The sequence below is a fragment of the Mus musculus genome, chromosome 17 (assembly GCF_000001635.26).
Source record: "Mus musculus strain C57BL/6J chromosome 17, GRCm38.p6 C57BL/6J".
Taxonomy (NCBI): Eukaryota; Metazoa; Chordata; class Mammalia; order Rodentia; family Muridae; genus Mus; species Mus musculus.
Window position 1 is genome coordinate 25,861,516 of NC_000083.6, and position 22,744 is coordinate 25,884,259.

The window sequence follows — 22,744 nt, forward strand, 5'->3', positions numbered from 1 at the left end:
AGCACGGCGCCTAGCAACAGCCTCCTGGCAACGCGCGTCACTTCCGTCGCCGCTGCAGCAACGCACAAATATCCCGCTGCTGCGTGGTCCTGGGCACCTAGCAGGCCCCTAGGTCTTGCGTGGGCTCGCCCTGCCCACTTCCACCGCTGTTGCCTCCTGCTTGGGGCTTTGCGGCCTCGCCCAGCCGGGGCCTCAGCACTGTGCAGGGAACTGTGCTAAGTAGCCGTGGTCGCTGACTCTCTCAGAGGCCTCCGGTTTTGTTTTGAGAGCTGAACCTTTTTTTCTGTATGTGAGCCAGAAAGGTCATGCTGAGACCTGTCCACATCCACGGTCCACCCAGGCTGGGCCTCATCTCTGCTTTCTAACTGTGTGGAGGTATCTGATCAGCATCCAGGGTACTCTGGGTCTCCCTGCTTCAGGAGAGTAAGGTCCCTGTGCCCACTGGGGTGCAGCTTTCAGATAACCACATCACCACAGGTTCAACATATACCCAAAGACCCTTGAGGCATTTTCCCAGTATACTACAGCAGACCTCCAGCTTGAGAGAGAAGGTCCTGCAGTCGAGGGCTAGGATTCTATTCCAGCTAAGTCCTGGTGGAGAATGGACTTTGCCTCCCAGACATGCTCTGTCTTCTCCTAAGGATTAATCCTGTTAACTAATGCACTGGGTTCCTTGCTCAACTTTTTTTTTTCCCTTTTAGACGGAATCTATGTAATCCTGGCTGTCCTAGAACTTGCTATGTAGATCAGGATAACTTTGAACTCACAGCTCCAGCCTCTGTAGTTCAGGGATTAAAGGCCTGGGCCAGCCATTCCCTTCAGAGGCCCTTCTGCAAGGTAGCTGACCTTATCTCTAAGAGCAAAGCTTTTCTTCTTCCTTCCCCCACAGCAGTTTAGAACATTTATAGCTGCCTGCCTTGGGGTTTTCCCTTTAAAGGCTAATAAATTCCCAAACTTCTATTTCAGTCTGGTTTTGTCCTTGAGCTTGTTTGTGGCCATTCTCTTTCTTGTCTCTTTCTGTCTGTCTTTTTGAGACAGAATATCTCTGTGTAGTCCTGGCTGTCCCAGAACTCACTATGTGGGAGCAGGCTGGCCTTGAACTCAGAGATCCTCCTGCCTGGCCGTTTAAAATCCATATATTAATGAAACTTAAGAACCCCAAGAGGGGACCTTGATTTCTCCAGTATCACCAAGATTTCTTCCTTTTAATTCTTTAATCGGCAGAGAAAACAAACTCTTTCCTATATCTCACTCCAGTATCACCTGGGTCTTGGGTCTGACTTTGGCCATTGTCAAGAAAAAGAGGTAGTGGATTCAGATGAGACAGCTTGAAACTACATATTTCCAAAATGAGCTGGTCAAGGACCTCATCACCCTAGTTATCGCAGCATGGTGGGGCATGTCTTTAATCCCAACACTCTGTGAGTTCCAGGCCAGCCAGCCACCTGTCTCAAAAAAAAAAACAAAAAAAAAAAACAAAAACAAAAAAAAAAACAGAGCTGGACAAAGCTTAACTTCTTCTAGTCCAAGAGTAAAGAGGTTGTGACTAGGAGGGGGATACTGCAAGCCAGTCTATAATCCCAGCTACTGGGGAGGCAGGAGGATCAAAAGTTCCAGGCTAGTGGCACATGTCTTTATTCCAGCACTTAGGAAGCAGAGGAAGGCAGGTCTCTGTGGACTCAAGGCTAGACTAATCTACATAGCAAACTGCAGGTAAACCAGGATTACACACTGAGATGCTGTTTCAAAAGAAGAAGAGGGCCGGGCATGGTGGCACATGCCTTTAATCCCAGCACTCGGGAGGCAGAGGCAGGCGAATTTCTGAGTTCGAGGACAGCCTGGTCTACAAAGTGAGTTCCAGGACAGCCAGGGCTATACAGAGAAACCCTGTCTTGAAAACCAAACCAAAAAAACAAAACAAAAAAACAAAACAAAAAAAACCAAAAAAACAAAAAACAAAACAAAAAAAACAAAGAAGAAGAGGAAGAAGTAGTAGTAAACAGAAGGCAGAGGATATAGGTCAGTAGGTCAGTAGAACAGATACCTAGCCTGTGTGAGACCCTCAGTTCAATTCCGAGTATCACAAAGTGTTAGGGGAGGCTAGAAGCTGAGACTGAGAACTAGTAGACTCGTGGCCCCAACACACATCCCCCACCATTCACCAATCACCAACACCCGAAAGGGCAGTTTCTCAACTTTATTAGCCTGAACTCCTCCCTGCCAGCCCCAGGGGCTGGTCCCTGGGCACAGTGAGCAGGACTGAGGTTAGACAGGTTTGGCCCCTGGCTCTGGCAGCTTGGGACAGCCAAGCCAAGGGAACAACAGGTGCAAAAGTCCAAATGTTGGCACTTCAGGTGTGGCCGGTACCCAGCCAGGCCACAAGGTGGATCGGCGCACCATGGTCCTCTTCTGGCAAAGGGTCCACTATGGCAACATTCCTTCCCGGACAGCTGCTAGGAACAGTTGGTGATTTTAGCCAGAAACTGCTGTGCCCACCACTCATCGAGGTCAATAGGTACAAAGTCTGTGGGTAGAATAAATGTCAGGCAGTGATGCTGCTTTTCAAGCTGGCTGGTACCTCTGCCCTCTAGCTGATCACACCCCCTAATCTGGACTCTAAGCACAGCAATTAATGGAAAACAGGAGACTCTGACCCAGCACCTCCTTCCCCAACTACCTGAGGCTACCTGGTATAGAGGGTTCTTTAGGGATTTGAGGCATAGGAGAAGGCTCACTCTGTAGCCGGGGATCAGGAGTGCTCTCCACATACTGCACAGGCCGTGGGCCACTCTCATCGGCAGGGCCGCCATCCAGTTGTCGCTCTACCTGCTGCCAGGCTGTGGGGGAAGGAACAGTTAGAATGAACCGGGCCCCTGGTGTCCCTCCCACCCCAGCACCTGGGGGCCACCTTGCACTCCAGCCCAGCTCAAGGAATGGACATGACCAGGCAGAGAGCCAAGGAAAAGTCTAGCCCGTGACCTGCTAGGAGTCAGGGTATTGTGGGGAAGGACAAGGCCAAGCCATGGCCACAGTACTGGAATTCTGTGGCCTGAGCCACACCCCCTGGTCCCTTACTACCTTCGGACACAAATCGGACGTTCTCCTCGTGGGCCACTGTGTAGGTCTCTTGGGTCCCCTCGAGGGATGGGGAGGTGGTGAGGGGTCGCCGGCCGTTTACTCGATTGAATACAAGTCTTGGCCCAGAACTGTGGGAGGGTAGGAGAGAGATACAGTTGGCACCAGCCATGTCCAGGAGCTACCTTGCAGGGTTCAAGAGCGGCCCTGGTACATACCCACTGCACCTGCATAGGCCCAGGCCCAAACTAGACCCTTCCTTAACCAGAGCAGCTGCCCTTAGCTGCTTCGAAACAAGGCCTCTCTGCTTTCAGACCCTGAGCTGACTGCAGCTCAGCTCTGTAGCTCTGGGCCCAGGGAAGGTGAGTGATTGCAAGTCAGAAAGAGTCCAGCTCTGTATCCAGACCTTCAGCAGGGGTCCCAGAGACCACTCCTCTGCACTCCCAATCCCCACCAGGCAGGCTTCCAGCAGTCTGGGTCAGACCTCAACATGATCAGAACCTTTTGCCATCTCCACCCATCAAGCATAGTCCCCTTCTTCTAGAGATGTCCTCAATGACACCCCCCACTGTTGAACACAGACCAAACAAGGATGGATCGGCGTTTACTCGTCCCTGTCCCCGGCTGCCCCCAGACCCCTGGGAGAGGAACACAAAATGCTGGGCTGTCTCTTTGGGAAAAACATGACCTTAAGCCTGACCCACTCCTCAAGGCAAGAGAAAAGGGGCAAATTGAATGAGATGCTCCCCCACCCCATAACCCTGTGCTGTACTCTATATCAAGGGGTGTAGGCCCAGGGGTGAGGCCAAGCAGGCCCAGGGCAGGGCAGGGCAGTGCAGGGCAGTACAGGGCAGTAATGTGCCATCTCTGTTGACTGGCGGCAACTGACCAAGCCCTGTGCTCGTGAAGCCTGGGGTGGGGCCACGGAGGGAATGGGGCCGCACCTACAGTAGGAGGTGGGAGTCCTGGGCTGCACCTGCCACTCCGCCAGGCACTCGCGGTCCCGGCAGGCCTGCTCGCCTTCCTGGGCTCAGGTGCCCCACGCCGCTCTGGGTTCCTCCTCAGGTGAGAGGGGCACTAAAATAAAGAGGAGGGTCTTGAGGGGTACAGGGTCCTGCCAGCCCCAGGTCTGGCCAGGTCTGGTGGCTACAGAAAATTTTAGATGTGCCAGTGGAGACCAGAGGAGGCAGGACTCCTCCCAAACCCACGGGTACCTGTGTATTTGGTAAACTAGAGGGCATAAAGGCATTTTTATTTTTTTCTAGACAGGGTCTCTCTGTGTGGTCCTGGCTGTCCTGGAACTCACTCTGTAGACCTGGCTGTCCTCAAACTCAGAAATATGCCTGCCTCTGCCTCCCAAGTACTGGGATTAAAGGCTCAAGCCACCATGCCCCGGTGCATAAAGGCATTCCAAATGGAAACCCCCACCCCCTTGCCTGCAACCACCTCTGCCCCCGAAAGGGCTGAAGCTCAATGCGAGCGAGCTGTTGGGATTGGACACTGAGTCTTTTTATGTCTTTTGTTTGGTTGAGGCGGGATCTAGACTAACAGACATCCTCCTAAGTACCAGGACATAGGTGGGTGTGTAGTAGCACACCTACCTGTGCCTTACATTGATTCTTTAAAAAACAAACAAAAGGAAATCCCAGCCAGGGGCTGTGGATTAAGGTGGTGGCCCTGGAGCTGGAAAGGGCCCCAGAGGGCAAGTGCTGCACCACCATGCTGAGCCCTGCCCAGCTTCTGCTTAGAGGCCGTGGTTATATAAGACCAGGCTCTGTAGGGGAAAGGGCACTAATCCCAGAGTGCACCTGTATCCACTTCTAGGCCCACTGCCTGCTGCAGCACCAGGCCATAGTGCCCCATAGACATCCTCTCATGTACTCTCCTACCCCCTCAAGGTGACCGGTCACTCATCTTTCAGCCTGGGATCTCCCTGCCTGTGACACACAGCGAAGGGCATCAAGATTCAAAATCAATATTTCAAGATTTAGCAGTATTCTGACCCCAGTACTCCCAACCTTGACTCTGTCCCAAGGCTCTTCTGCCCAGTGGTCCCTGAACATTTTCTCAATCTGCTCTTGGTGGGGTAGGTGGTAACATGGTCGCATCTCAAGTCTCCCCCATCTGTCTCTTGCCGCCAGGAGAAAAGAATATGTCAGAGGCACAGGCCTGGCCACCATAACTGGCAGCACCCATGCCTAGCCATTTAGTGGGTTGAAAGCTTCATGATTTTGCCCCACAGCAGCAGGAGAATGACCAGTGCCTCCTGTGTTCCCTGATGCTGGTGGACATGGGTGACTGATGGGTGGCCTTGAAAAGACAAAGGACTAGAGGTAAAATTCCATGTGAAGGTCCTATTGGAGATGGGAGTTCCCAGCCCAGGAAAGGGCCACCTCAGAGGACATAGGGAAGACTCCTTAGCCTATCTCCTCAGTTCCCAGAACTCAGGACAGGAAACCAATCTCCCGGGCGTCAGGTGTTCTCCCTGGTTGCTGACAGATGAGTCCAGGCCTTCACATCAGCTTATCTTACTGAAGCCTTTTTAGAGGAAACACGCAGTGTGGTGTCTCTTGCAACTCAGCATTCTGGAGAGTGTTACTACCTTCTCCTCTTCCTGGACACTGACCCAAATATTGCCACAAGCCTGTCCGTGTTGTCCCCCAACAATAAGGACTTTAAAAGGTGTTTTCCCGCCGGGTGTGGTGGCGCACACCTTTAATCCCAGCACTCGGGAGGCAGAGGCAGGCGGATTTCTGAGCTCCAGGCCAGCCTGGTCTACAGAGTGAGTTCCAGGACAGCCAGGACTACACAGAGAAACCCTGTCTCTGGGGTGGGGGTGGGGGGTGGGGGGTGGGGGGGGTGTTTCCCAGGTAGAGATAGGCCAGTCACCAAGGCAGCTCCAAACTCCCTGTCTGGGTAACCACTTTGTGGTTATACATCTGCACCATAGAGTTCTCCCAGAGACATAAGGGCAATAAGGACATAAACCGATGTCATACGGATGTCCCCTAGGGCAAACACAGGCCACACAGGCATCTCCTACCTATAGCTTCCGAAGCCTAGTAGCTGAGAGCTAAGAGGGGTGGAGCCAGCCACACAGACTCCCCTGCTGAGACGAGTCTAACTCTTGGCCTCCCTCGAGATTGTGGTCTCTTTGGTGCTCTCTCTTAACCGGTTCACATGCCACCTCTACCAGAGTAGAGCCTACATGCCTGCAGAGTCCAGTCTACCGATACAGGAAACAGTAAATGGAGCCAAAGAAGTAAAAGGTTCAGCCTTGGTTGAGTGGGATCACTTCCAGGTCACACTGGCTGAAATCCAAGTAGCTAGGGCTGAACTTCCCTAGACACATTGCGGGTTAGGAAAATCAGAAAACTCTTGGAACCCACAGGCGCGGGCAACTGCTGGGGAGGAGGGCTCCAGTGTCCCAGGGTGTTAGTGAAGGGCAGGGACCTGATAAGACCAGCGGGAACACGTGCGCTTCTTCTGCTCTGCAAGGACAGGGCCTGAAGTCCTTGAGAGCCAGGGCCTTGGGCAACTTTCCCCAACTTTGACCTCGACCACTTCCCAAGGGGTCCAAGTTAGCGGCCCAAGGTCACCAGGTCCCTCGGTTTTGAGTACTTGCGGTCCTTGACAGGCGGGATTGGTCGGAAGCCCTCAAGGCTCCACGTGGCCACCAGGGTCCACTCAAGCCAGCTGGGCCCAGAAGTAGCCGGCGAGCAGAAGTGCACGAGTTGCCTGCGCCCCGCCCCCTGCCCACCAGGACGCGTGGTCCCCATCAACCTTCTCCAAGGTCACCCTCGTGCCCGGCGGCCTGGCTCACCTTGCAAGGGGCCAGGGTCCCTGAGTCTGTGCCGAGGGCTGCAGGTGCGCGGGTAGCGCGGTCGGCGGCACCGGCTGCCGGCATTTCAGGAGCTCGCCAAGCCTGCTCTCCACCTGCTGCTGTGTGGGACCTGCGGGCCGGGGCGGAGGGCGCTGTCAGCCGCCGCGAGCCAGCGGTCAGGACGTCCCGCCTGCCCGCCCGCCCTGCGCACCTGTGCGGCGCTGCGCGACCAGCTTGCTGGGCCCCTTGGTGATAGTGTACATGGTGCGCCGTCCCGCCCGCCCCTGGCAGCGGCCAGATCAGGCACCCTCCACCAGCTTCACTTTGCGGTCCCAGAGGCTCGGCCCCTTTAAGGAGGGAGGACGGGCAAAGGGGCGGAGCGACCCACACACGCCCCCTGCCCTTAAAGGAGCTTCGCCTACTTGGTAGCCTTCCCAACCCTTTGGAAAATTGGCCAAGTCACTAAATTTGAGCTAAGAACGGGTTGTACTCGCCAAGGGGTATGCCATCTCTAGACTGGAGCGTGCATGTGCGAGTGTGCATGTGTGTGCTTGTGTATCTGTCTGAGATTTCAGAGAGAGAGGCTCTTTCAGTTGAGGAGGGCCCTTTGTGTACTAGGGTAGTGCTAGGGACCCTGAACAGTCTCTAAAAACACCAGTATTCCAGCTCATATTTGAGACACCACCACCACCCAGCCAAGTGCCTGGACAAGCCTGGATTGTTGGGGATCACTGTGTCAGGAGTCAGCTTTAGAATGAGTGCTCTAAGAGTGTTTAAGTAGATCTAAAGTACTGTGGAACCAGAAGACCAGGAGAACACAGAGCCCTCAGGGGGTACCCTATTCCTAAAGTACTATACTAACCGCTCTTCAATTCATGTCCTGAGCCTTTTCCCCAACTACTGGGGAAGCTGGAAATTAGGTCTGTGGGGAGAGCCACAGGGTTTCCCAGTACAGCCTGGAAGGAGGAAGAACCCAGCAAGAGTGGAAGCAGCCTGACCCCCCCCCCGTACCCCCCCCCCCCGCCCCCAGGTCTCCTTTTTTTGCTGTTGGTTTTTTGTTTGGTTTGGTTTGGTTTTTTGAGACAGGGTTTCTCTGTGTAGCCCTGGCTGTCCTGGAACTCACTCTGTAGACCATGCTGGCCTCAAACTTAGAAATCCGCCTGTCTCTCCCTCCCGAGTGCTGGGATTAAGGGCGCGCGCCACCACTGCCCGGCGTGATGTGAAGTCTTGAACTGTATCTGCCAAGACTTGTGCTGCCCCTGCCACCAACACCTGGCCTTAAGGTTCCTATTGTCATATTTGAGGAGGGTCAGTCTGCAGGCACTAGGGACTAGGGGAGGCAGGTCTGTCAAGTCTTGGACCACTTAAGCAAGACGAACAGTGAGGAAGGAGTGAGGGTGGGTAGCTGGTCCACCTGAATTCCAGAGTATCTAAGGAACTCCAGGGGACTTTTATCCCAGGTGACCAAGCCTTCATTCCTTTGGCCCTGGGCCTTTGGCCTTACATTATGCAGAGCGGGGCTGGAGAGTGAAAGGCCTTCTCCAGCTCTGAGAAGACTGTTGAGTGTACTAGGGAGGCATGAGACATCTCACTCATGTCTAGTTGATGAGCCAGTGAGTTTATTGCGGTTACTTACTGGAGCATGGGTGACTCTCACTATGTCACCAAAAAGCCCACCACAGTATAGGTGACAGCTCATGAGTGCTGATCCTGGGAGCTTCTTTCCCAACCCTACTTAAGAGTCCCCTCTCGGGGCTGGAGAGATGGCTCAGTGGTTAAGAGCACTGACTGCTCTTATAGAGGACCTGAGTTCAATTCCCAGCAACCACATGGTGGCTCACAGCCATCTGTAATAAGATCTGATGTCCTCTTCTGGTGTGTCTGAAGACAGCCACAGTGTACTCATATTAAATAAATAAAAAATCTTTAAAAAAAAAAAGTCTCCTCTCAGCCGGGTAGTGGTGGCAGCACACAACTTGGGAAGCAGAGGCAGGCAGATTTCTGAGTTCGAGGCCAGCTTGGTCTACAGAGTGAGTTCCAGGACAGCCAGGGCTACACAGAGAAACCCTGTCTCGAAAACAAACAAACAAACAAACAAACAAACAAAGTCTCCTCTCTCCTAGCACTTGGCACCTGGTTATATAGCACCTGGGAATTTGAATCTTGAGGTTTTCCTGAGCTTCACAAGTTTCATATCGCCTTCCTAAGTCTTAAGAGCTTCCCTCCTTCAGAAGGAAATGTTTCAATCTGCTGGTACCAGGCCTGTGACTGCAAAGGTGAGTGTGGATCTGGGAAGAGAGTTAAGGCCTGGAGTTGTACCGAAAGAAAGAAAGAAAGAAAGAAAGAAAGAAAGAAAGAAAGAAAGAAAGAAAGAGTGAGTCTTGGAGCTGAGACGAAAGGATGGACCATCCAGAGACTGCCCCACCCGAGGATTCATCTCATAATCAACCACTAAACACAGACACTATTGCATATGCCAGCAAGATTTTGCTGAAAGGACCCTGTCTCTTGTGAGGCTGTGCCAGTGCCTGGCAAATACAGAAGTGGATGGTCATTGTCTTCTATTGGGTGGAACACAGGGCTCCCAATGGAGGAGCTAGAGAAAGTACCCAAGGAGATGAAGGGGTCTGCAACACTATAGGTGGAACAACAATATGAACTAACCAGTACCTCCAGAGCTCATGTCTCTAGCTGCATATGTAGCAGAAGATGGCCTAGTCAGCCATCACTGGGAAGAGAGGCCCCATGGTCTTGCAAACTTTATAGGTCTCAGTAAGGGGAATACCAGGGCCAAGAAGTGGGAGTGGGTGGGAAGGGGAGCAGGGCAAGGGGGGAGGGTATAGGGGACTTTCGGGATAGCATTTGAAATATAAATGAAGAAAATATCTAATAAAAAATTGAAAAAAGATAGCTAATGTTGCCGGGCGTGGTGGTGCACGCCTTTAATCCTAGCACTCAGGAGGCAGAGGCAGGCAGATTTCTGAGTTCAAGGCCAGCCTGGTCTACAAAGTGAGTTCCAGGACAGCCAGGGCTATACAGAGAAACCCTGTCTTGAAAAACCAAAGAAAGAAACAAACAAAAAAAGATAGCTAATGTTAAAGAAAGAAAGAAAGAAAGAAAGAAAGAAAGAAAGAAAGAAAGAAAGGAAGGAAGGAAGGAAGGAAGAAAGAAAGAAAGAAAGAAAGAAAGAAAGAAAGAAAGAGAAAGGAAGGAAGGAAGGAAGGAAGGGAGGGAGGGAGGGAGGGAGGGAGGGAGGGAGGGAGGGTTGCTTCCTGGCTAAACTTGTCCCTTCCCACTTACATAATGCCTGACCCACCCTTAGTGACCTTTCCCTCCAAGGCCACTGTGGCCTGACTCAGATGGCCTACAGCATACTGTTTAATCACTCATACATGGTAGGAAGGCAGAACAGGATCCTGGGAGCTCATGCTAGTTTGGTTGTTGTTTTGTTTTGTTTTGTTTTGAGACAGGGTTTCTCATTGGAACCAACCCTGGATATCCTGGACTAGATTTGTAGATCAGGCTGGCCTTGAACTCACAGAGATCTGCCTCTGCCTCTGCCTCTTGAGTGCTGGGAATAAAGGCGTGTGCCACCACTGCCCAGCAAGGGGCAGGAAGGATCAGTTGGGTCAGAATGAAGCACAGTAAGGGACGGAAGCATCTAAGGTCCTGTGGAAAGCATGCATACCACAGGAGCTCCCTTGTGACAGGTCCCTTACAAATAATATGCAACCCTAACTAGCTACTATTAAAGCCCAGTCTCATACAAACTCACCAATGGACAAACTCAGTCTTTGCTTAGATAATCATTGGCCAGAACTAGAGGGCAAGACATTCATTCAATAGCAGAAGCCCAGGGTTGGGTTCGGAAGCCCTAAGAAGGGTTTTCAGGTGACCTTGTTCTGAGGTTAGGGCATGGGCAGATGAGGTCAGGGGGATGGGGTGGGGACAGAGGTGGGAGTCTAGTGATCTCTATGGAGTAGGAGGTGATCTCAGTTGAGGAGGTGGAAAGATGTGTTGAAGGGGCAGATAGCCTGTTGGGGGTTGGGCTCAACAGTGAAGTCTTCCCAGGTGCAGTGTTCCTAGGTCCTGTGAGGATGGAGCCTTGGTAGAATGTCAGTTGGGCAGCCTGACATCTGAGGGAGTGAGGGATATGGGAGATCACAGCTAGAACCATAAGAGAGATGTCCTGGGTGGAGCCTCCAGGCCCTGACTATGCCCTTTTCAGAGGAAGACACGGGATATCTGAACACAGAGGAGTTGGTATGAAAATGAAGCAGAGATGGAGTCACAGTCAAGTGGCCAAGACAGTGATCCAGCACCTTTGTTTTGGATTTCTGGTCTCCAGAAGTGTAACAAAACAAACTTGTTTTCTATTACCAAGCTTTGGGTTAATTTGTTACAGTAGCCACAGAGGGCACAGAGAAGCAAGAAGGGCAACAGTAAGGGCTGGGGAGAAACCTCAGGGGCACTGGACTCAGTGACCATAGACACGTGGGACTGGGCTAAGGAAAAGAATGTGAGTCCTGCTCAGTTCAGGCTGTGTGAGACAAAGACACCAGTGCCTCTAAGGGAGAAATATAGCGAGGCTGGATGCTCACTCATCAAGTATTGCCTCTACGCTAACCCCAGAGAGAGAAGCCAGGACAGAGGCCAAAGCTAGGAGAGTGTGGAAGGACCAGAGTAACGTAGGTTTCTAACACAACACAAAATCTAAGACCTGGGGCTCTCAAGGGCCCTGATAATTTGGTAATAAAGATAAACTCATTTGAAAAAGCCAAAATCAGCTCCAGGAGCCTGCATGTCTGACCTTAACAGGAACCCAGCCTCAACAACTGCTTGCCATGGCTGGAGAGTCCAACTTACAGGGTCCAGACAATGGCCAGCATCAGGCACTCAGGATCTCCAGGAAGCAGGTGCTCACACAGGCCAACTGCAAGCAAAGTCTCCTCTCCCATCTGATGGCCTCTGACCTCAGTAATTAGGGAAAGTGTTGGTGCATCCAGAGCAGCAACTCCCACAGGAGGGTATTAACCAGAGGCCAAGAACCCTTAAATGTCTTGTTGAGCGCTGTTCTCTAACGCAGCCTCCCTGTGGGGAAGGGGAAGCAAGAAGATCAATCTAGGGCTGTCATCAGTCTCCCTATTTCCTGGTTTTTTGTTTGTTTATTTTTCAGACAGGGTTTCTCTGTGTGCTGAGACTAAATGTGTATATGCTACGCGATGCTTTAGGAACTAGTTTTGGCCGGCGTGGTGGCGCATGCCTTTAATCCCAGCACTCAGGAGGCAGAGGCAGGCAGATTTCTGAGTTCGAGGCCAGCCTGGTCTACAAAGTGAGCTCCAGGACAGGCAGGGCTATACAGAGAAACCCTGTCTCGAAAAACCAAAAAAAAAAAAAAAAAAAAGAATTAATTTTGATTCTTTGTTTTGTTTTGTTTGTTTTGTTTTCCAGACAGTTTCTCTCACTGTGGACTAGCCTCTGACTCTCCAGTACCACCACCAACAGGCCCCAGTTGAAATTTAAGTAGCTCCCTGGCTGTCCCAGGCCCTCTTCCAGGGGCTCTCCTTGAGACAGGGCATGTTTAGAACAGTGTTGCACTTTGATGGAGAGAAAGAATCATCCACGACCTCTCCTGAACTTGGACATATGGAAGATGCTCACACCCCCAGCTCCTCTGCCCAAAATCCCACGAATAATCTATGGGAAAAGCAAGCCAGGTATGCAGAGGCTGAGGCTGTAAAAGGGAGAGTCTGACTCAGGTCCAGTCAAGGTCACTACCAATGTCAGACATCCATAACCATCTGTCAGGGGCTGCTCAGAGTGGGTGAGGGGTTGGACTTCAGGACTTTCCCCGAGTCTGGACTGATAACTTTTCAGAGGCATTTCTAGAGTGGCCACCCTATATCTCATCCTTGGGCCATGTCACTCACATAGTTTAACAGTTTGACTACACTCACACCCCTGGTCACTCCGGCTGAATAGACACCTCAAACACAGCCCCAAGCAGGAGCCATGTTTAACCCTGAGCTCCATGATGTAGTATGGGGCAGAGTAGCCCACGCAACCTTTGAACTAACTGTTGGCAATCAAGCGTGAACGTCTCGGACATTTTCTAAAATCCAGCCCCTGTGAGAAATGAACCACTTCAAACCACACAAAGGTGAGAATCAGAGAAGTACCCTTGTCCGTGCACTTGTCGCTTCGAATTTCATTTCAATAGTCACTGACCGCCTCCTGCTATCTATCCGTGGACCTCGAGCTAATGCCAGCCGTCTCAGCGTCACACAAAGCTCATCTGAGCCCAAAGTGTCCCAGACCCGAGGATTCCTGCATCTGGGTTCCCCAAGCTCCATTCTGTTACCGCCCATGCCCACAAGGCTTGGCTTGTTGAACCTCAGGACCTGAGCGCGACCTCAGGCTTCCAAGAGATCGCGACCGCTATGGTTTCCATGGCGCAGAACCAAATCCTGTCTATAAATCTCACGGTACCCACATTTTCTCCTTTCCCTTGGACGACAGCAACAACACTTTGGGATCTGGTGGGATATGTTGTTCTGCAAACGCTTGCCAATAGAGAAACGGAGCGCAACAGAAAAGACACAGGCATAATGCTGTTACATTAACATGCTTGCGTCACAATTCGTATGCCCTACGGACTGCAGTCTCGCTCAACAGCGCCGCTGGTGTAGTGGTATCATGCAAGATTCCCATTCTTGCGACCCGGGTTCGATTCCCGGGCGGCGCATGTTCTTTTTATTTTCCCGTTCATCTCTGAAAAGGAAGGATGCCTTGCAATCTTAAACACCATTCCAAAAAAGGTGAGGCGCAAACGCAACAAATGAGCTTTTAAACAAATACAGCTGAAAGACTCCAGGAAACCATAGCCTCTACTCGAGCCTTGTTCCTTGTCCGAAGTCACCGCTAAATCCCGGCCGCCGGAATCAGTTTCCCGCAGATGCAAACCCTTTTAGGAGTTGAGAGGCCTCCTAACAGTTATACTGTTGCAAGCGGCTGGCCCTTTCGACCACAACTCCCGTAGTGCCCCGCGCAGGAGCTGGACCACAGCTCCCGTGGTGCCCCGCGCGCATTCTGGCTGGGGCTGGCCGCACCGCTGCGATGATGATGGCTGCGGCTGCTGAGAGAAACAAGGAGCCCATCCTGTCCGTACTCCGCCAGTATGTGGATCCTGCCCAGCGCTGTGTTCGCGTGCTCGAGGTGGCCTCGGGCTCTGGACAGCACGCGGCACACTTTGCACAGGCCTTCCCGAATGCCGAGTGGCAGCCGTCGGACGTGGACCAACGCTGCCTGGACAGGTGCGGCGGCGCGGTGTCTTTCCCTTGCGGCCGCTTGGGGCTGAGTGAACGGCGGGGCTGGCAGACCGGAAATCAGGACAGGCCTAGGTTTGGGTGCCAGACTGAGGTAGTAGAAGCAATGGGCTGTAGGGTCGACAAAGATACCCGCTTGCTGCTCCTCAGGACTTTCCCCCCACACCCCGATCACTGAGGGGCCTCGTCAGCCCTTGCCCATGCGCTGCTGCTCTCCACAGCATTGCCGCCACCACCCGAGCCCAAGGGTTGTCCAATGTGAAGGCTCCGCTGTACCTGGACGTGACCTGGGAGTGGGAGCAATGGGGCGGCATCCCACCCCGATCGCTGGACCTGTTGCTCTGCATCAATATGATCCACATCAGCCCCCTGAACTGCACAGAGGTGGGGACCACTGTGGAGCCCAGCTTTCACGTTGCAAAGAGGAAAGCATGAGTCTCCAGCTCCCGGCTTACTGTGCCCTACTTGCCTTCCTCTGCAGGGGCTCTTTAGAGCAGCAGGACACCTGCTCAAAACCAAGGCTGTGCTGATCACCTACGGGGTGAGTGACCCTACCTTAAGACACCCCTATCAGCCTTGGGTGTTTCCCCACTCTTGAAGCCCAGGGCCCGGGACCTAGCTAGCCCTTTTCCTTCTTGAGTGCAGAAAAAAGTTATTCTTTCTATACTCCTATGGAAAGAACTCCATCCTATCCTGCAAACTAGCTGTGTGGGAACGACTGACTTTGGGCCTATGTATTGTGTCTTGTTCTCACAGCCCTATGCCGTCAATGGGAAGATCTCTCCCCAGAGCAACGTGGACTTTGACCTGACCCTCAGATGCAGGTCAGATCTGGCTAGGAGGTAGCTTGGCTCAGAGAGAGGGTAGGCGGGATCATAACCTCAACTCTGCAAATGCCTTCTACCTTCCTCCCCAACTGCAGGAACCCAGAGTGGGGGCTTCGTGACACAGTCCTTCTGGAGGAACTAGGCCAGGCCAGTGGCTTGGTCCTGGAGAGGATGGTAGGCAGGGCGATGTGGGGGTGGGGAGCCTCCCTGTGATTAAGAGTCACTCCAGCCTGGCATGGTGGCGCACGCCTGTAATCCCAGCACTTGGGAGGCAGAGTGAGTTCCAGGACAGCCAAGGCTACACAGAGAAACCCTGTCTCGAAAAAACCAAAAACAACAACAACAAAAAAAAAACCAAGTCACTCCAGCAAAGCGTTTTTCCAGGTGGACATGCCAGCCAACAACAAGTGCCTGATTTTTCGGAAAGAATAGCATCTCTGTCAAAAGTTGTCACGGTACAAGCTAGACCTCAGCCCCTCCCTCAGTCCTTGGGATAAATTAGCCCCTCCTGGTCTGGTGGCCACAGGGCTGTAGAGAACCTGTTCTGAAGGGGCCTTAAAATAAATCCTTTCCAGCCCACTGTGGGCTATCTATACCACATTGCTTGCTGGGAATACCTGGGAGAGGGCGAAAGGGGACCGGTCTGGGAGATGATTAGGGCTTGGGGTGGGTGTAGCTGAAGCAGGACTGAGCTGACTTTCTCCTATGTCCCTGGAGACAAGCTTGTATGTCTGTCTGAGGGCTCCCAAGAGTGAGTTGGTGCTACTTGGTGACCTCAACTAGGAACTGGAAGCTCCATCTACTGGAAGGATTCCAACTGAATAGATAGGGCTGGTGGGGGTGCGGTGGAGACAGTGCTGGTGGGGGTGAGGAGTGGGGTGGAGATAGTGTTGGTGGGAGTGGGGTGGAGATGGTGCTGGTGGGGGTGGGAGTGGGGTGGAGATGGTGCTGGTGGGGGTGGGGAGTGGGGTGGAGATAGTGTTGGTGGGAGTGGGGTGGAGATGGTGCTGGTGGGGGTGGGGGTGGGGGCGCTGCAGCTAGAAGGGACCCAGAGGCTATGACTCCCACAGGCAAGGACATTTATTCAGCAGGAAGGAGGGCAGGGATGGGGATCGTGCATAAAACTAGTCTTGGAAGCGGTTGAGCAGTTCACAAGCCTTCTTCTCGAGCAGTTCCACAATCTTCTTGACTCGCTTCTCGCTGGCAGCACGGACATAGCTGTTGGCGTCCAACACAGCCACACCTTCACGAACCTCACCCATGATGACCAGTGGCCCATCGACAGCTGTCACGTTGGGGCATGGGCAGGCCCAGTCCATGCCACTCAATGTCACCTCCAGGTATTTGGTGCCCAAGAACTTGAGGCCCATCTTGTCGTCCTTTAGCACATCATCCAAGGCCACACGAGCTATGCCGCCTGCAGCCTCGGGCTCCTCCAGGACCTCTGTGAGTCTCCCCACGATGGCAAAGTCACTGCGGCACAAGCTCAGAGCCAGCTTGCTCTTGAGGCGGCAGGCACGACAGGGTGGTGTGCGTGGTACAGGGCAAGCATCCTCACAGCTCTCCCGGGTCTCAAAGTTATTGCTGTTTCCTTCACAGCCACTGTATACAAAGGGGTGGCACTGCTGTAGCAGTGGGCTGTAGGCCCAGCGTGGCTCCCAGCCCTGGCAGGGCCCCTGAACTGCAGGCAGTGCACAGACATCCCCGGGGCCACGAACACAGGCCTGCTGGCATGCCTCATAGGTCTCAAAGCCCCGGGCAGCCCCATCACATCTGAGGGCTGGGAATGTCATGCAGCTGCCTCTCTGTGGGTCAAAGCGCCAAAGGACATGATGGGGAGTAGGTGGCCCAACACAGGCTTGTGTGTCGGCCTGGCACTCAGCCAAGGCTGGGATACCTGGGTCCCTGTCCTGAGTAGTTGCCCGCTGTAAAACGGAAAGGGGAAAGTCGGCCCGCAGCAGGCCGGCAGCGTTTCGTGCAGTGCAGGTATACAGGCCCGCATCCTCCAACTGAGCATTGTAGAGGACTAGCTGTCCGATACTGGTGACAACCACGTTGCCATACATTTGGTCAGGGCGCATGATCAGGTTCTCCCGCTGATGGCTCTGCTTCTCCCAGGTCACAGCAGGTGGTGGACGGCCACTAACATCACAGTGGAGGCTGGCTGTCCCCCCAACATGCACTGCCTGTGGTGAGGGGCTGTTGTACAGGGCAGGTGGCATGGGAGCAGCCCCAGGGGTTGGGCGAGCAGTGGTCTCGGGTGGTCCCGGGCTGCTGGGCGGCCAACTGAGAATGTGCTTACAGGGTACAACGTGCAGGTGGAGACCCCGCAGGCAGGCTTCTGCGTCCATGTAGCAGCGGTTGTAATAGGTAAGGCCATCAGAAGCACATGTGAAGCTGGGTTCTTTTTCACAGCGGTCACGGCAGCGACAAACTGGCTGCCCATCCCAGATGTCACAGTCAGAACCCTGTTGTGGGCATTGGAAGCCTTCACAGGAGGCTGCTGTCTCAGGTACAGCTGGGCCACCACTGGGAAAGCGGGCAGCCACGCAGCTCTGCAGCCCACACACATTGGTGCAGCACTTCTCGGATGCCGCACAGTCCTGAGGGACAGGGACAGTTTAGTGGAGCCCTGACCCCCTACCCAGCCTTGCCTATGCACTACTCTGCCTCTCTATCCTGGGAGAGGTAGCTGCCTTTTTCAAAGCTTCCTCCCCTGTGAAAAACTGTGGCTGTGCATTTTGAACAGTAGGAGTACTAAGGTCACACAGTCACCTTAGTCAACCCCAGTCACCTTAGTCAACCCCGCTGAATCCTCAAGGCCCCTGTGCAACTCTCATTAGCATTCCTACTGAGTAGGTGGAACAGTGTGCAGGCAAATGCTCTGCCATCAGAGGGCGCACCACCTTGGGAGCTCTTTGTCCCCTTCCCAGTCTGGGATATGAGGAAAGGACTACAGACAGGCCAGGGCTGGGAAGGTGATGATGCCATTTGCAGGGGTAGGTCAGAGGCCTGGGCCCACATGACTTAAGAAAAAAAGTGGTGCTCAGGCACGTGAGAGACAGGATTGGTGAGGTTGCAGTCAGTCCGGGAATTGGAGATGTTCTTGTTCTTCAGAGGACAAAAAGGTAGGGGTATCCTTTGAGCCCCATGTACATACAGGTCATGGCCACAAATCCAGGTAAATTGAGTGTGGAGGAACCCTGGAGGAAGCAGACTCCTAGGGTTGGGGTCTACTCCCCCCACTGAGGAAAGAACTAGGGTGGGGCCCAGGATCCCATGAAATGCCAGTGCTCACCTGGTCCCCGGTACACTCACGCTCACAGGTGCTCTGGGCGTCGACCCACAGGTGGGGGCTGAGCTCGTTGGGGCACATGCCAGGATGGCTTCCGGGATCTGGCAGCAGGTTGGTCTCCGAGGTCAGATGGATGAGCACGAAGACAAAGAGCAGAGGCAGGAATGGCTGTGGGGCAGGCATGGGGACCACAGGGCCAGGGAGTGGGAGTGTGTGGCCACCAGCTGAGACTCCCTATAGGCATCCACCCTATAGGGTCCTGGGCCCAGGATCACTACCCCCTACCTCAAAGGACCCTCTCCTGGGACTCTTGGACCCCGCAAGGCTTGAGCTCACAGGTGATGCTGCTCTTCTCTGAACCCTGAATAGTTATTCTGGGGCCTCTCAGAACCTGTCCACAAAATACTGGCTGGCCCTCTCCCAACCACTGTGGGTGGCTCCCAGGCTCTGGTCAGCATAGGACTGGGAATAGAAGAAGAGGAAGGGCTGGGGAGGGGCCAGAGGCCCTGAAGCCCAGAGCAACTGACCACTAGGGTCACCAAGGGGCGGAGAAGGGCCAGCTCAATCAGGGAGGGGGATGCTGTAACCTGAGCCCCTCCCTCTACAAGCTGGAGCCCAACAGGGATCAAAGTCTCCTTAAAGACCCTCCCACCCTCTATTCAGGGAGGAGGGGCAGGGCTGGTAAATTTCGGCTTTTGTCCTCTGCTCTTCAGTGTCCTATTCAGTGAGGTTGGATAGGGACCCAGTCCAGCCCCAGCTATTAGACTAGATTTTCTCCAAAGGCAGCCAAGGGCCACACCTGTCATAACTATAGGTAAGGCACCTTTCCCACTGGCATGGAGTAAGAAACCCCTAGGGTACTTGGCATCTGTGGTACACACTTGTAACCCCAGCACTGGGTAGGCGGGACACAGGAGGATCCAGATTGAGGCCAGCCCATAGCTACATAGCAAATTCCAGGCCCGTTTGGCCACATAAGAACATACTGTCTCAAAAAGAAAAAAAAAAAAAAAGGTCTTGGCATCTCACCAGCTGAGGGCACAACTCGGCAGGATTCATCCTCCCAGATGTACCAGTTTCTCTAAAACTGGGCTCCTGGCTTCTAGCTAGGGTCTGTGCCACTCAGTTCCTTCAAATGGGCAAGGCAGGTACAAAATAAATAAAAAGGCCATCTTATCTGGGTGGAAGCAGGTGACCCATGTGCACTGGCCATAGACAGTCTCATGGCAATGACTGATACATAGTGTAAACAAGAGCAAAGAGAAGCCAGCCAGCTGGTCACACACAGGCTGAGACACATGGGGCTCTCTGGGATGGCCAAGTGCACCTATCAAAGAGCAAGCATCCTCGGTGTTGCTCAGGGAGGATCTAAGTACATTCAAGCCTTGCCCCAACCATCCACCATGAAGGCCAGCATCCATTCTTTAACTGAACTAGGGGCTTCACTACCGTGGGGGAGGGGAGGGAGATCAAAGCTGGTGGCAAGACAAAGGCCCTGCCTGGAATCTGCTTTTCCAAACCCTTTCTGTGGCTCCAGAGGTCCCCAGGGAGTGGTTTTCTCAGAGACAGGAAGGAAAAAGTCTGTGTGACCCTCTGTCTGACCTCCTGACCCAGGAGGCAGGGTAATAAGAGCCTGGTCTGGTCAGGAGATCAAGAGATGGCTACCAGGCGCCAGTGTCTGCTGCCTTACAAAAGAGCCGTCGTTGAGGCAGCTTGTGGTGTTGAGGGGGCAGGGATTGCCAGGCCACAGGCTCAGAATGCAACTAAGGAAAAATGCAGGTGACACCTGAGCCAGAGGCCACTCTAAAGTGAACTGTCCAATCCCACTCAGTGGGATTTGCCTTCCAGTGTATGAGCTAGAACCCTGGGTGAGCATGGCCTGCAGAGGCCATGACCTGCTAGATGCTTTCCTGCTAAAGGCACCAACGCCAGGTCCCACTCACAGATATCCTTCATGTTGTGGTAAGCTATGTGCCCTGGGCTATGTATGAGTAAAGGCTCTGTCTAACCTGGCCAAGATCTGACCTCCGGAAACAGTGTGGCTTGTAACCAGGCCTGGCTACTTTGTGGCTGGGAATGTGAACCCAGTGGATGGATGGCTGCAGGTCAGCAGGGTCAGCTGCGGGGAAAGTTAACAAAGCCTGGGATCATTCTGTCAGGCACAAAGCCATGCTGGAGCATGTGGCAGAACACACCGCCAGACACCCCTTACCACCCCCAACAAACCACAGTCAGATGAAGCCAGACACAAGCTCACTGCTGAAGTACATTTACTGTACAAAGAAGTAAGAACAAAGAACCAGGAATAGTGGAGTCCACAGCAGCAAGTGTAGTGTTGATGGTGTGCACGCAGGCCAATCCAGGTCCTCAAAGTCTATACCATTCTATCGCGATTCCAGAGAAAAGGTCTCTGTCAACAGCAACAGGACTGGTGGGGAAAGGTGATGCTTGATTGTACCCAGCCTCTGGGTCAGGCTCCCAGGTCAGGCTGCTGCTTATCAGGCAGTTCCCACAACCATAGCCCCGTCCCTCCCTACAGGCATTGACTCAATCTCCCAGAACAGCAGGCTGGCGCAGCGTCTACCAGTGCCCTAGTAACATCCATGGTAAGATGATCTTAGGAAACGTGCACTTAGAGGTCCCCAGTCAGGGGTCATGGCTCCTGTTATGGCCAGGGCCCTGAGGGCAGGAGGTAGAGTTAAGCACCAGCGTGCCTGAGGGCTGTGTCACCAGGCAAGGACAGGGAAGCAGTCACACAGGACATCCACTGGGGACAGCATCCCCACAGGGGAGAAGGCTGCCCAGCCCAGACTGGGAGAGGAGGAGCATTGTGGGGGAACAGTCCATGGCTTCACAAGTTGCTCAGGCCAGTGAGTCCCTAAGGAGGGGCTTGGTGTTCCAGAGAGTGTCACTAAGAAACAGGTCAAAGAGATTCTAGTGACATGAACTTAAAGGCAGAAGGGCCACAAGAGGCAAGTCGCAGCTATGAAACACAGCCGAGGTTGATGAGTACAAGCTGCTAGACACTGGGGTCCTAGGCCCTGTGCCCATGCCCAGATGCACGGAGCCCGCCAGAAGCTCTGTAGCCCCGGCTGGAGATGTGTATAGTAAACATCACTGAAAGGGCCAGGGCACAATAGGAGGGATTAGTGGGGTTTCCCAGGTGCATCAACGGCTCTTCTCCTAGGTCTTAGGAGCTGAAACCTTGCCTATGCCCAGCATACTGATCACCTTTGTCAGATATGGAAGCCGGAGCCAAGCCTGCTGCTAGAAGCATCTGAAATACACTGTTCCCCAGTGGCCTCTGAGCAACACCCAGGCAGGGTATTTATAAATCTAAAGATCTGGCTTCAACACTGAAACCCCCCACCACTGCTTCATCCCTCCTTCCCTGACATCCTGAGCTTCCCCAACGGCTGATGTGGCTATGAGGGGCATCCAGGCTTCCCTGACAGCCCTTTAAAAATGTACAAAACAGGTAAAATGTTCTCCATATAAATAAAGGGGAGCCTGGCTCACTTCCAGTCTGGAGTCCAGGACTGGCTCACCCCTGGTCCCGTAGCACCAGCAGCCCTGCTGCCTGGTTTGCGGAGCATGTTCTCTCCTGCATGCCCCTCCCTCCACTAGCTCAGATGTGGAGGAAAGCCTGGAGAGACCCAGGCAGGGTTGTGTAGCCAAGTCTTCCTGCACACAGCAGGGCCTAGCGCATGGTCAGGAGTGCTCCAGCGTAAGCCCCAAGTCTGAACAGGCGGAACCCATGTGTCCCGCTAGGAGATCTTGCAGTTGCTCCGAGAGCAGTTCTGAGGTGGGCTCTGAGGGGGCCGGATGGACTTAGACCTCTTAAGGCTGTTGCCCTTGCTGCCACTGCCCCCGGCCCCACTTGCCAGGGAGTAGGAGCGGCCGTGCATCATGACAGCGTTCATGCCGTTGGCCATGGAAAAGGACTTGAGGTGGCTTTTGATGGTGACAGGTAGTGGGAGCTTGTCGATGAGGTGCACAGGGGTACAGGAGACAATGGCACGGCAGCAGAGGTCCTGCAGGCTGAAAACTGTGAGCGGAAGGCAAGATGAAGGAGGGAACAGATAGGTTTTGTTAGGGGAGTTACATGGTCCTCAGACTACCTGTAAAACCTGGCTGCTGCATCTCACCAGCTCAGGGCTCTTGGATGCCCACTATCTGACCACTGGGTGGCAACCATCTCCTGCCTTAGAGCAGAGCAGACCTCAAAGTGCTGCTGGTCTGCCCAGCTGCTCTATGAGGCTGGGGGTGGGTGAGGAGGCAGACTGACTTTGGAATGCAGCCTTTACTATAGCTCTGGTTGGAGGTTAACTCAGTTTTTTGGCCCAAGAGAGGGACTTATTTACCCCACTCTCTTCTGACTTCACAGGGTGAAACTGTG

General features: G+C 53.5%; 4 protein-coding genes and 1 non-coding gene across 13 annotated transcripts in view; 2 read left to right on the forward strand and 3 right to left on the reverse strand.

Moving 5' to 3' along the window:
- Positions 1–2,182: 2,182 nt before the first annotated feature.
- Mcrip2 (MAPK regulated corepressor interacting protein 2) lies at positions 2,183–7,225 on the reverse strand. 9 transcript variants are annotated; one of them, NR_166095.1, is made up of 6 exons: positions 7,110–7,224; positions 6,899–7,028; positions 4,020–4,152; positions 3,079–3,206; positions 2,736–2,837; positions 2,183–2,524 (listed from the first exon to the last, which is right to left on the reverse strand). NR_166095.1 is itself a non-coding variant. In NM_001378772.1 (6 exons), the coding sequence occupies exons 2-6, from the start codon at positions 6,980–6,982 to the stop codon at positions 2,454–2,456; spliced, it is 486 nt and encodes a 161-aa protein (NP_001365701.1). In that variant the 5' UTR covers positions 6,983–7,028; positions 7,110–7,224; the 3' UTR covers positions 2,183–2,453. The 9 variants fall into 9 exon arrangements, 5 of the variants coding, with proteins under 5 accessions (NP_001365701.1, XP_006524900.1, NP_001365700.1 ...); NM_001378772.1 differs by having other exon boundaries at positions 4,052–4,152; NR_166093.1 differs by having other exon boundaries at positions 6,899–7,224.
- A 6,347-nt stretch (positions 7,226–13,572) lies between these two features.
- Positions 13,573–13,643, forward strand: n-TGccc7. Its single transcript has one exon. It is a non-coding gene; the product is annotated as a tRNA-Gly (tRNA).
- A 341-nt stretch (positions 13,644–13,984) lies between these two features.
- On the forward strand, positions 13,985–15,648 carry Mettl26 (methyltransferase like 26). The gene is made up of 6 exons (NM_026686.2): positions 13,985–14,211; positions 14,445–14,607; positions 14,705–14,764; positions 14,980–15,047; positions 15,146–15,224; positions 15,435–15,648. The coding sequence occupies exons 1-6, from the start codon at positions 14,015–14,017 to the stop codon at positions 15,480–15,482; spliced, it is 615 nt and encodes a 204-aa protein (NP_080962.1). The 5' UTR covers positions 13,985–14,014; the 3' UTR covers positions 15,483–15,648.
- A 464-nt stretch (positions 15,649–16,112) lies between these two features.
- Positions 16,113–19,343, reverse strand: Wfikkn1 (WAP, FS, Ig, KU, and NTR-containing protein 1). The gene is made up of 2 exons (NM_001100454.1): positions 18,349–19,343; positions 16,113–17,653 (listed from the first exon to the last, which is right to left on the reverse strand). Exons 1-2 carry the CDS (start codon positions 18,526–18,528, stop codon positions 16,175–16,177), a joined length of 1,659 nt encoding a protein of 552 aa, NP_001093924.1. The 5' UTR covers positions 18,529–19,343; the 3' UTR covers positions 16,113–16,174.
- A 1,255-nt stretch (positions 19,344–20,598) lies between these two features.
- The window catches only part of Rab40c (Rab40C, member RAS oncogene family), a 37,601-nt gene continuing 35,455 nt past the window's right edge, over positions 20,599–22,744 (reverse strand). The window contains exon 7 of the mRNA NM_139154.2: positions 20,599–22,393. Coding sequence (NP_631893.1) covers positions 22,113–22,393 — 281 coding nt within the window. The 3' untranslated portion in view covers positions 20,599–22,112. The remainder of the gene's footprint in view (positions 22,394–22,744) is intronic.

What these genes read in the sequence shown, in the direction of transcription:
- Mcrip2 (XM_006524837.4), bottom strand. Translation starts at nt 6,982, where the DNA reads ATGCCGGCAGCCGGTGCCGCCGACCGCGCTACCCGCGCACCTGCAGCC. An exon ending in GGACCCTGGCCCCTTGCAAG is followed by an intron (nt 4,153 to 6,898) that starts GTGAGCCAGGCC and finishes TCTTTATTTTAG; the next exon opens with TGCCCCTCTCACCTGAGGAG. An exon ending in CGTCCGATTTGTGTCCGAAG is followed by an intron (nt 2,838 to 3,078) that starts GTAGTAAGGGAC and finishes CTTCCCCCACAG; the next exon opens with CCTGGCAGCAGGTAGAGCGA.
- Mettl26 (NM_026686.2), top strand. Translation starts at nt 14,015, where the DNA reads ATGATGATGGCTGCGGCTGCTGAGAGAAACAAGGAGCCCATCCTGTCC. An exon ending in GACCAACGCTGCCTGGACAG is followed by an intron (nt 14,212 to 14,444) that starts GTGCGGCGGCGC and finishes TGCTCTCCACAG; the next exon opens with CATTGCCGCCACCACCCGAG. An exon ending in CTGTGCTGATCACCTACGGG is followed by an intron (nt 14,765 to 14,979) that starts GTGAGTGACCCT and finishes TTGTTCTCACAG; the next exon opens with CCCTATGCCGTCAATGGGAA.
- Wfikkn1 (NM_001100454.1), bottom strand. Translation starts at nt 18,528, where the DNA reads ATGCCTGCCCCACAGCCATTCCTGCCTCTGCTCTTTGTCTTCGTGCTC. An exon ending in GTGAGTGTACCGGGGACCAG is followed by an intron (nt 17,654 to 18,348) that starts GTGAGCACTGGC and finishes CCTGTCCCTCAG; the next exon opens with GACTGTGCGGCATCCGAGAA.